Genomic DNA, 12914 nt, shown 5'->3' on the forward strand with positions numbered 1-12914 from the left:
GTTCAGGCACAACACTTTGCAGAATCAATGCTATTTTTCAGTACAGAAAATGATCTGAGAAGAATAATTCACCATCAGCAATAAATAAATAAATAAATAAAAATCCCTGCCCAGTGGAGTGGTTGCTGTGTAATATCTATCTGCTTCTTCCTCCTGTGAGCTGGAAATATAGTTCCATAGGGGGAAACAAGTATATACTGAGGTTAGCAGAAAAAGAAGCATTGAATAGAAGTGACATAGCCATGCCTTTTCTTGAAGATTGTTTCCTTTTTTTGTTGCCTTTTTTTGATTTGCTTTGTTGCAACCTGAAGTATATGCAGTAACAAAAAATAATATATCTTTGAATGTTTATACTCACAGGCTTTTGAAGACATATATATTGAACAACGTAAAACTATCAAGACCATGCTGGAATATGCTGACAAGGTCTTCACTTACATCTTCATACTGGAAATGCTGCTGAAATGGGTGGCCTATGGCTACCAAACATACTTTACTAATGCCTGGTGCTGGCTGGACTTCCTGATTGTCGATGTATGTAGTGTATTTCCTAGGTGATACTTTTATATTTATCTGATTATTTTTAAAATTACTCTCTTTGCAACCATAATATCTATTAGTGCCAACTAGTTTACTTTTCACTTTAAAAAGTAAGGTAGCTAGAAAAATTCCATACTTCTGTCTTTCACTTTATACTTGCAGCACTGCCTTGCTATACCACAGAGTTAGGAAAGACTGGAAGTTCTCCTGCTAACAGAAGGACCTCACTTGGTAGTCTCACAAGCAGTTAAAGGGTTTATCCCAGCACTGCTGTTGAAAGAGGCCACGCTGTCCTCCATTCTGGCCTGATCTGCTCATTCCACCTTCAGACCCACCATCCCTCCTGCTGTGGTCTAAGTTGAATGCAGCATTTAGATGGATGCCTGGTCCACCAGACATCCTATACACATCTGAATCAAAACCCCTCTGGCAAGAAAACAAACGTCACATCTCCAGATTTCAGCATATGGATAAATTATGGTTTTACAAGGAAAGCAAGATATATCTTTAGCATTGTTAGTGTGGCTTACTTAGTATTAAAGTCCAGTAAATATTACTGAACTTGCAGTCTTCACAACCACGTTGGAAATTAGGCTCAATAATCTTTGCTGCAAGGGTTGTCTGATAGTTCTAACTCTACTTTGCTGTGCCGTGAAATGGGAGAGAATTTTTCTTAATGCATTGATACAATTATGGAGAATTTAATACTATCCTAAGTATACCCTTTTGAGAAAACCTCCAATGCTCAGGAATGCAAGTATTATGTTTTACATAGTTACAAAAGCACAGCCAGTCACAATTAAGACAGCAATTTCTGGCAAAACCCAAATATTGAACAAGCTTAGTTTTAAAATTAAGATTGTTTTTGTCCTGGTTTAAATGAATTAGAAACAGACACTGAATAGGTAGAAAGGGAACTTTATAAGCATTTATTATGCCAAAGAATTGCCAAAAGTTTCTGATTGTGTTCCCAGCATACACGGGCTAATCAGAGCAATTAGTTTTCTTCAGCTTTGTTTTGTGATGGGTGCCTACAACCTTTTTGATATGTGTACATTATGGTTTAAATATATCTAGGATTCAATCCCACATATAGAGCTACAGGTAGCTATGTTCATATAAAGAAAGACCCACTCTTGGGTTCTCTAGTATTGAAATTCTTCTCAAAATGGCACCTACAAAAAAAAAGCTTGAAGAAGCATGCAAGCAGAAGCAGCTGTTCCTTTTCTAAACTAATTTTCTCTAATATTTGACCTTATTTAAATCATAATATTGCAAACGGCCGTCTTGTGAATGTGAAAATTTGAATACATCGTGTGAAGGTATAGTATGTATTCAAGTGTCTCAATAAGCTCGTGATCAAATCTTAGATTTACACATCTTTTACAAAGATATTTTCTTTAATTTTGCTTCAGATCACGGCAGCTTGAAAGTTTTTAGTAGTATGAGGAATATGCTGGAGAAAGAAATTCAGATTTCATCAGAACCTAGATTTATGGGTTGCTAGAGCTCAGGATTGACAAGTACAGAAAAGCTAAAGATTTCAAATATAATGCTTGATTTTAAATATAGTTCATAAAAAGTACTGTCGTAGAGTTCTCTTTACCTGATATATTTTTTCTTATAATGAAAGAGTACACGAGAATATTATGCTATTTTTGGCCCAGTAAATAGTTAAGGAATTAGAACAGCATAATGCAGGAACATTTAGGGGAAATGGGAAACAAACAGAAGGTAATGTTTTGGACAGGAGCCATAGCAAACGTGGACAATGTGGTATTTTGCACTGAGGTAACGTAGGGACATGGAATATTTAAAGGCCTGTCGAATTCTGCCATCTATGGAACTGTTCTTATAAGGTCTTAGAAACAACATAATCCAGGTCAATGTTAAGCTTGTAAAGCACATAAATTCAGCAGTAAGGCAAAAGGATTAATTAGTGTAACTGATTATAGAAAAATTAATCCTTTCTACCAATTTCCAGAGAAGCAATATTGCTCTGTGACCCATGTGTTAGTTCAACCCAATCTTCAATCACTTTCCTTTCAGTTGTGGACAACCAAATGGACATTATCAACCATAACTATTGATCCCAACAGAACTGTAAAAAAAAGAAAAAGGAAGAATAATACCTAAATTGGTAAAAAGGAGAGATTAATTTAATTTGCTTTTTGTTGTTTTAAATGCCCACAAATCACTAGCAAAATATGACATTCAGAAGTATTAATGTTTCCAGATATTAGTTATCTTATGCTATTTTTTTTATTTACCTCTTCTTCTTTCATATTACTTTTTTCTTCTTTTTTTTTTTCATTTGAAAGACTCCCTATTCCTGAAGAAAGTGGTCCAAAGTTAGAATCTTCTAAAGAAGTGTATATCTCACATCTATGGTACGTAAAGTAGTATGTACAATATAATAATTTTTACTTTCCTGTTTTCATATAGGTCTCTTTGGTTAGCTTAACAGCAAATGCATTGGGTTACTCTGAACTTGGTGCCATTAAGTCCCTTAGGACACTAAGAGCTTTGAGACCTCTAAGAGCTTTGTCACGATTTGAAGGCATGAGGGTAAGACAACATGAAAGAATCTGAAACTATGCATGCATAGAAGGAGTACATGCATGCAGAATCAGGAATGAAAAGTCCATGCAGAAAGGCTGCACTATCTTTTTATCGCATATCTTTTACTAACAGATAAGCAAAAAGCTTCATCAATTCACCTAAATCCATATGCAGTGTCACATAGAAGTTACATTCATTAAGGTTACTTTACTTTCTAGCCAATCTCAGGAGTTTTTCATATAAGTCTTTGAAATTACCAACTATGAACTCACTTAACAGACTCTTAATAATGAAAAAAAAAGTAACAAAACTATATTAATTTTTTACTGATAAACATATTACAATATTGATACAGGAATCTAATTTAGCATCCGTTGAAGATATTGTCTGTTAAAATTTGAATTTTTAAAATTTTTCTTTATATTTGATAAATCCCCTTTAGTCTAACCCCGCTGAATTTAACTAGATGGTATTACAGATATATTCATACCCACTAGTGGTTTAAATCTATTTCTGAGTTTGGCTGACTTAAAAAAACAAATCAAGTTATTTGATTGCTCTATGAAATTATTCTCTTTGTAAGGTAAATGCTTTCTTTTAATTTCAACTAATCTCTATTCAATATTCAATACAATGTATATAAGGTCATTTCTTACTACTCTGAGTAATTTAGAGGCCCTGCTTACTATTCATCTCACTTAAGAAGGCATTTTAACTTATTTTTTCATTTGTTTATACCTTCTGTTCCTTAAAGCCACTGAATACAAACTAACTCTATATGCATGTCAATGAAATATGTTTTAAGAAAATGCTTTTTCCTGGTTTTTGGAAACATAAGAGGAAACAATGCAATAATGAATTTCTAGTCAATTAGAAACCAGTGGAATAGGTTGGAGTATACTGTCTTCAGAAAGAATTCTAAGCTTAATGATTGAAGCTTCAAATTCTTTTCCTTGAATTGTATTCAGTAGACTACCTATCTCTATTTCAGAACGCAGCAGAAAATATATCACTAACCAATGATTACTAGATTAATAAATTTCAGCTTCATACAGCAAATTGACTTTTAACAGTTTTCTCCTTATTTGAAACTCATGAATTCAGCAGGGTAAGAGCTGGTCAAGTGTTACAGAATTTACCACTATTTGATTTAGCCATTTGCTCTTTGTCTCTCTTTGTACATACTGTTCATGAACATTCAGAAAAATGTATGTGGTTTTGTGCAGAGAAATGTCATGAAACTGCTGTCAGCTTTACTTTTTTAATAACGTTCTGGTCAGCTGCAGGAGGACTGGGAGACCAGTATAGACATTACATAGGAAGAAAAAAAAAAGGCAGCTCTAAAAATTATATTGGAAAAAAAGGTCATTTCTAGAAAGATACTATCAAAATTGATTGCCAAATGTTTTATTCAATTTTTCTGTATTCTTACGTAATTGCCTTAGTAAAGTTTCCTCTTAAAAATTTAGGATATTCATGCTCAAAGAAAAGTACCTGTTATTAGAAATCTATTTACTGCTTTCCCTTATGTCTCGCTGAATAGCTATGAAATTATGCCAGAAGCCCAATCATATGATAGAATTTCAGCTACAGAATATGAATAATTCATGATCAATTTACTGTGCAGGAATCACAGACAAGTTTGGAAAAGCAAAAAGGTTTCAGCTCTGTCCTCCAATATTAATGACAGTCAATGAAGTGCCTGATTCCAGTCACTTAGCAAATTTGACTGGCCAATTATATAGGCCTTATATTTACTATTATTTACATGAACTTCTGAAAATGTTTTTTTCCAAAGTACTTGGCAACTATTCATAACAGCTCACTGACAGTTGTTTGCATACCTTATGAATGACTCACGAACAGTAAAAAGATTCAAATAATAAATAATTGACCAGCTCATGGTTAGACTATAATCAGATTGCTGTCTTCTCAGAAACTGAGTTCATTGCGTAAGAATTCATAAGATTTTTTTTCTACCTGCAGGAAGTAAAAATAAATCATCCCTCTTTGCTTTCTTATATTGCTCATACCTATGCTGAGCTGTGATAAAACAAGCTGACTTTTTATTCAGCATGTATTTAAATTTTAATGTTTACTCCATGTTCAGAACTGTGCAAATTTTGCCTTGAAAATATAAAATATCTTAAGTATTCCACATAAATCCGTGTATATAAAAAGATCTGCATTATTTTGTAAAACAATCTGCCAAGTTCTCAACTACTTTAAATCAATCAGTGTTTTTCTTATATAAGTTTACCCTTCTAGGGAATTGGAAGAACACAGCATTTTACACAGTCATTAAATACTGATGACTATTCTGTTATCCCAAAATATGAAATATAATTCACATTTTCAGTTACATTCTTAGAAGTCTACAGCTATACTCTGTAGTTACAACTTAACTTTATAATTTTATAAATGTTATAATTATGCTTAAACTTAATTTTATAATTATGCTTCATAAATGGCATAAATTATCTTTCCAAAGTGAATATAAGATATATTAATCTCTCACACCAAAAAAGGGTACAAGTAATCCATAGCCTGTGCTTGCCTTAAGCACATAAGTGAATTTTGCCATATTGAAGTTATTTAGTATATCTCTAGTATACTGAAGTCTAAAATATTTTAGTACTTTCTATAGTGAATCTCAAAACGAACTCCACCCAGATGCTGGAAGGCAAAGTAAAGAATTGCTTTAATTTAATTTAAATTTCTGTCATAGGGTTTATATTCTCATCTCAATTAGTGTATGTATTAAGCAGAAGTAGCAGCAAACTGAGATTTGAATATACCCATCGCTTTTTGTTTAGCTTCCTAGTAATTGCAATATAATGCTTTTGCGCTAGTCCTGAATTGGTATGCTACCTGTAAATGTAGAATACTGAATTGCTTTGCTGAGTTAGACAATTAATGACAATAAAGCATGCATTTATGTCTAATTTCACAAAATAAAGCATGTCATGCCGTGCTTGATTTATTTATTAGAGAAATAGTAGAAGGCAGCAAACAATCTGAAATCCACTTGCACTTTCAGTTTTGCATGCCTTATGCATATTTCTGGCTGATGGCTTTAAACATTTACTGTATTTCAAATTTCCAGTCCAATTTCATAACTTGTAAAACTAAATTAGAGTATTTGATGTCTTAAATATCCTGTAAAATTCAATGGCTATTCCTTAGATTTCCTTACAAGGAAATTTATAACGAGGCATTTTCAAGAGTACTCAAACTTTCATTAGTATAAAAGAAACATTTCTCATATAGTTGAGTTATAAAACATATCATCAAGTGTCTGTCATTACAGATTCACAACTAATAACAGGCTATATATTTCTATTTCGTATAGGATAACCTTTCAGCTTGGATGGGGTGGACCCCTGGTTCCTCCCCTTATCTGTATTATGGGTACAGTATTTCCCCTTTTCTACCCTTAATGAGTACAGTCTGACTAATCACATTGTATATTTTAGGGCTAGAAGGAGAGACAATCATATTTGAGAATCCCAGTACCAGCAAAGTAATACAATATTCACCCTACACTCCTTCTAAATCACTTTAAATCTTTGGAAATAATGCTTTGAAATTTTTTATGTTACGGAAACAACATGAAAACTTTTGAGCAAATCAGTATTGTTATTTAGAGTTTCTGGAGTTCTTTTTGCAGGAGAACGTACCTCAGCTATTTTAATATTTTTAGTTGCTTTTTGAACTGAGATAAAAATTGGCTTTCTTTAAAAATTTGAATGTGACTTTTATATTGTTTTGAAAATATCCATGCTTTACCCTGTTACTCAATTTATAGCTATATATATTAAAAATATCCTGTAGAAAGTTTTGCACATTACTCTTAATACATTAAGCCCACACCAAAACACTGTGATCTGAATAGTCACAACTATAGATATTTATATAATTGCAGTATACATTTTTGCATAATTTTAAAACCCCTATATGTTACATTAAGTAAATCACTCCAAGTGTATACAGACAACGTGAAACAACATATAACATATATAATCCTTTCTTGGAATCTGAAGTTAGTATCCTTTGGCCTGTGTTGAAAACTAGTTTCTATAATTTTGATTAAATGCCAGTAACAGTATTATCTTCCTTAGGGTTTAGAAACATCCTGCAGGAGACATGTTGGTGACATAAAAATTCTGCATTCATTATAATAATTAGAAAAATCCACTTCTTAGAACTACAGCCCTTGCAAGCACCAGCTGAAGAGGTATCATTAGTGCAGGAGTTTTTATAGATTCAGTGTAAATGATGTATCAGCATAAACTGCGTTCAGTGTAAATTTATCATCCTATCTCACAGCTAAGGATTATGTATTCACTCTCAAGGAAGTGTATTTGCTATTTTCTGCAAGTTTCTCTTAAAAATAGAGGAATATATTTTGTTGATCTAAAGATTTTGAGCTTTCAAGGATTTTTTGAGGACTGTGATCTTATTCATTACCTTTGAGTTTTAAGGAGTCTATGAGACGTGTTATGTCTCCTGAAAGACAATTAAAAGCTTTACAAACTTTGGTGTCAGAAGACTCTGTGTATAGATGTTCATAAATCATACAGGAAATATCCTAGTATTTTTTTAGGTTATAATTCTACAATTAGAAGAGGACTATTGAAGTATTTTATATAATTGAAACTGATATGATTTTTTTCCAGATTTGCATTTGTTTTATCTTAAAGAAAATTCTTACTTTTAGATTCAAAATTTAATGAAATTTGAATGGGATAAATAATATAGTTTGCATTTTAATTGGAAATGTTACAGGGCATGTAAAGGTCAATGACATTTCATTAATGCAACAGGAATGGCAAAAAGTTGGGGTGTTTTCATTGCATTCTGTGAAATACAAAGATACTGTTCCCACATCAAGTAATTACTCTGTTTTCATGCTCATGTTTCTTTACGATATTTACCAGGTCTTCTCAGACAAAGGGAGTCATGTGATTTATTGCTTGGCAGATAATTATTGTACTTTATCATACAGTATGTTAAATTATGTCTTTTCTTCTGTTTTCTTCAAAAGTACTTTGTAGTATACTTGATTTCTAGTGAAAAACAGAATCAGGCTGCTCCAGAACCTCCAGTCTTTTGTTAAATCCAACAGCATAGCTTGCTTTTAATAGACTGTTATGTGAATAAAGAATGCCTGTGTTGCTACTTTAACCAAGTTGTATTTTCTTATAAAAGCTAGAACAGAACTGCAGAATCATCTAGTTGAAACTATCTGCTAGCAGCGGTAGCATTCCAAGATGTAAACTCACCACCCAATAGCATGAAATTTCTCCAGCACAAAATGTTATAAAAATAATTTTGCATTAAATGTTTGAGGAAGTATTTTGCTTTCCTTGAAGATAAAATTCACAGCTTTCTTCAGTCAGGTGCACTTGTACAGTCCCGATAACACAAAAGTACAAAATACAGTAATTGGCTTGTTAAGGGAGTGATTTTCTTTTTCTCTGAGATTTTTTATCTCTTACTTCATCTTTATTTGTTCATTACTGTTCAGATTAAGATTTCCTTGTAACTCCTTGTCAGGTCTCTTTGGTTCTTTCCACATGCCTGCCTTTGCATACTCTCAGTTAAACACAACTTTTTCTTTACAATCACTGCTTTAAATTGTAGTTTTCAAATAATCTTCCCTGTGTATTCCCAATGTAATCTTTATTTTACTAAAAAAATGAAGACCTGGCCATAAATAACTTTTTTCAGTTGATTCCTACGAGATGCTTCTCGTGTCAGTTCTGACACTGACAAAATGCATTCATTATTTATTTCAGGATACTATCTTTTGTGCATTTTTTTAAAATTAATTTAAAGAATAGTATAGTCCCACTATCATAATTTACTTCTACAAAGTTTCAACTTACTAATTTTTAGTGATCGTGACTTAAGGCTAAACATTAATTTGCTAGAATAAGGTTTTAGTTTTATTTTTCAATTTTCTTATAACTTTTCTAAACATTTTTCCAAATGTTATTTAATTCTGGCCTTAGCCTAATCACAGATCATGTAATTAAGGATAAATTATATGTATGTACATAGCATTAAGGCAAAATGTGTAGCAAAGGTAGCAACTAGTTCTTTTACTATGCCCTTCTTAAAGGTAAATCCATAAAATTACTCTAATTTTCGTTGGAAGACAGATAAAAGAAAAAGCCAGACTCTTCTTAGATGTGCCCAGTGGTAACAAGACAACAGACATAAGCTGGGTTATAGGAAATTCTTATTTAATATAAGGGGCTTTAGGGAAGTTTGTGTTTTTATGTTTTTAATTTGGAGGGGTGGGGCCATTTGATTTTCATTTTGGTAGGGTTTTTTTTGTTTGGGTTGGGAATTTTATTTTTGCAGTGAGGCAAACACTGGAACAATGGAATATAATTAGTGGATTATAGATCACACATTCATACCAACATGATGTACCACCCTGATTTCTGTTTGTGGGACAAAGTTATGAAAGTTAGTTTCTTGCAAGAAATCCATCAGGATAAAATAAAGAGGAGTAATTAATTGAAAATGAGAAGGTTTGAATTACTTGGATTAATCTACATTTTTAGATTCCTAGAATCTAAAAATTCTTCTAGTTCCTCCCTAGAATCATTTATCTAGGGAGGAATTATCATGTTTTTCTCTCACAGATATATTTAATTCTCATCCTCTGTTGTCTCTACAGCCAGTTCATAGCTGATCAAGCATATGCAGCATGCTTCTTCCCAGTGTACCCATTCCAAGCTACTCAATGAGAAAATATGTAGTTTAGAGGTAAAAGAATTATTACAATCTCTCTCAGTTCCTTTGCTATCTTTCCTCCTTTCCCATTCTGTCATCATCTGCTAGACTGCATTGTCCCATATATTTTATTACCTGTTATACACATTGACAAAAAAAAGATAAATTTTCTTTATTATCTATGAATAAAAGTTCCCATCTACATTACTGCTGTGGCAATGCACATATACTTTATCGCTTCAACATAATGAACTTTTAATCCTTATATAGCCATACATGGCATCCCTCTTCCATCAAACTCCATGTATACACTCAGATGAGACAGGGTATCTCATGTGGGAATATTTTTCTTGAATTGCATCTTCAGTTATCTTCCTTCATGGGCACCTCCAAACCTCACACTAAGCAACTGTGGCAGAGATCCCAGAGCCTCTGCTGAGGATCAGTCTTAATCCTGTGCACTGGGCAATGTTTGTATTCAGTCTGCTGGCCCACAGGTCCAGTACCTCCCTTGCTTTTGTGACAGAAACATTTTCAACGGACGTAGCTACTCTTAAATTAAGCCTCATAACTATTTCCTCCAATCCCACTGATTCTCTGCTGTGTTATGATTTGTAGAAGTCGCTCCTCTAACTTCAGAGAAAGGCAGTTTCCATCATCACTTTTATAGTACCAGGGAGAACAGGAAGCCATTATTACAGCATCATTACCCACAGCGGTAATCTTTTTGATTCAGGGATGGGCTTTCTTCATGGTCTTCCTCAGATGCTCCTTTGATCCCGTGACTGGGAAAGTCAATGTATTCTTTACGTCTTTTGCTCCCTTGCCTCAACTGTTCCACCGTTTGAGAGAATACACCTGTCTGTTACTTGATACGCACTTAGTCAAATCAGTGTGGTTTCAGCATCTTCTAGCCTTCCTTGTGTGTTTTCTTCCAAGTCCTTCACTATGAGAACATGCTGAACTCAGATCATGTATGTCACCTGCGCCTCCATTCCTGTCCACTCACAGCTCACCTCCTGCTCATTCCAGCAATCTTACCTATGTAATGTACCAAGAATCTAAACCAGTGTCTACTTGCTCACTTCTTCAACTTTCAGTGCAAATGGTCTCTCTGGCAGCTCTTTGGGAACTTCTCCTGTTTATTCATAAAATTATGAAGGTGACACCTTCCAAAGTGGAGGCAACTTTTCATTTTAAGTGGGAAGAATGTTCCGGACACAATCCTATAATCTCCTCTTCCATGCCAAAGATGGTAACTTCCTCCTCATTTATACCAGGAGCACAGTTTGGAACTTCTTCACAGAGTCTGTGACAGTTATGGGTAAAGTGGATAAGTAGATTTTTCAAGGTTTGTTTACAGATTTCAGGAGGCCCTGATACATCCATTACTCAACTCCTAGGTAGAAATTCCTGGAAAGTCTGTGTCTGCTGAGGTGCCAGGATCTATGGAAAATATTTTGCTGTGGGAACTAAAATACATTTATATCTCACTATGTGTTCAGCTATGTCTCCCACAGCAAGGCTGAATCTAGTAAAGTTTCCTAATACTCTACTCATACAGCAGGGATAAGCTGGTATTTTGCACAATCCTCATTCTAAGGAGTCTTTCTGCTGTGTCTTTTGCGACCGGACTTGCCTTTCTCGTATTGGCCTTTTTAGCCACCAACGCGCTTGCATGAAAAATGGGTAGAGCCCTTCCCAAATCTTCGTTCGCGAAGCCTAGCCATGACATATGAACAGGTCTGATAGAAAAACTGATTTTCTTTCTAGTTTTTATTGTTTTCTTTGGAGAGTTGTCCAAAAAAAGATATAAACAGCAATAAAAAAGAACAACTGGACTACTACTTTGTCTTGACATAAAGTCATATCAGCCAGAAGATAGGACAGACAATTAGTGTTGCAGTAATTCTTTTATCTTATGTATAAATCTGATGTTGGAAGATAAATATTATGAAAATGTAAGCATGAAAAATTGTGTTTATATATGAAATACTGCTTTGTTCTAGAGGAGACATGACAGTTTTTTATTCCTGGATGAATATGAACTGAAATGAAAAATAGTCTAGAGACCCTTTGTCTTTGTAGGTATCAGGTGTTGCTTCTCACTTGCTCTTATTGCTGTTCCACCTACCTGAAGCTATAGGAAGGTGAACAAGCAGAATCAACTTGGGTTTTTGCAGCTTACTCACTGGAGTCAGCCTGACCAACAGCATCCCAGCCTTGAGGAAATACATAGGTAATCTACAAAACCAAACAAACAACTGTGCAGACATCTTTTTCCAATTTACTGGCATTATATTCTGTATGAAGAAATAACAGAAAATAAGTCCAAGAGAACATACCTTTTAAAATAAAAAATACATTTTGAATCACATATATCTGATCTTAAGGAACAAGCAAAAATAAGAGCTGTAGTTGCCAATATTTTCTTTTCATTTTCTACAGACTCTTTCCAACAAGATGAGAATGACAATTTTCATTTCCTAAATTAACTCATTAAGAAATGCTAATTGATCTCTTTTCTGCGTTCAGTTCACTTTTCAATTGGTTCTCCCTTTCTTCTCTCCATTTGCTGTAACTTATGTGTGTAGGTGTTGTCTGTGTATGTATGGGTGCTATCTTGGATGTATATGATGTAAGTTAATGTCATGGTTATCTTGACATATCTCAGCTAATTCCCAAAGCAAATACAAAAAAAAAAGTAAACCAGAAAAATGCTGTTAAAGCAATTACCTCCAACTGTATGTGTTGAAGAAATTAAAGACTTCTTCCTAAGGTGGACTTTACAGTCAGCCGAGCATCTGACCAGAGTGTAAAAATGCAGCTTTACATTATAAATATGATAGGGGAAAGGCTCAACACTGGTGGGGAGAAAAACGTCAAACAAAACCAAGATGCAAACGGGAAACAACTTCTAAAAGTTTTAATTTTCTTTTCTTCTTTTCTTAAAAAACCTTCCAGGGGGACTGGATAGCTCAAGGGGTTGGTAATAGGATACAGAGCCTTTCATCTCTAGGTCACCAGTTCGCATCCAGGCCAGGTCAGTAGTGACCAAAAAT

General features: G+C 33.9%; 1 protein-coding gene across 11 annotated transcripts in view; it reads left to right on the top strand.

Moving 5' to 3' along the window:
- LOC113965372 (sodium channel protein type 1 subunit alpha) overlaps positions 1-12914 on the top strand; it is a 168490-nt gene that overhangs the window by 140267 nt on the left and 15309 nt on the right. For all 11 annotated transcript variants that reach the window (XM_027678686.1, XM_027678685.1, XM_027678694.1 and 8 more), the window contains 2 exons: positions 361-534; positions 2986-3108. In XM_027678686.1, the coding sequence (XP_027534487.1) occupies positions 361-534; positions 2986-3108 (297 nt within the window). The remainder of the gene's footprint in view (positions 1-360; positions 535-2985; positions 3109-12914) is intronic.

This window comes from Neopelma chrysocephalum, unplaced genomic scaffold, assembly GCF_003984885.1.
Source record: "Neopelma chrysocephalum unplaced genomic scaffold, ASM398488v2 Primary Assembly neopelma1_44, whole genome shotgun sequence".
Lineage (NCBI taxonomy): Eukaryota > Metazoa > Chordata > Aves > Passeriformes > Pipridae > Neopelma > Neopelma chrysocephalum.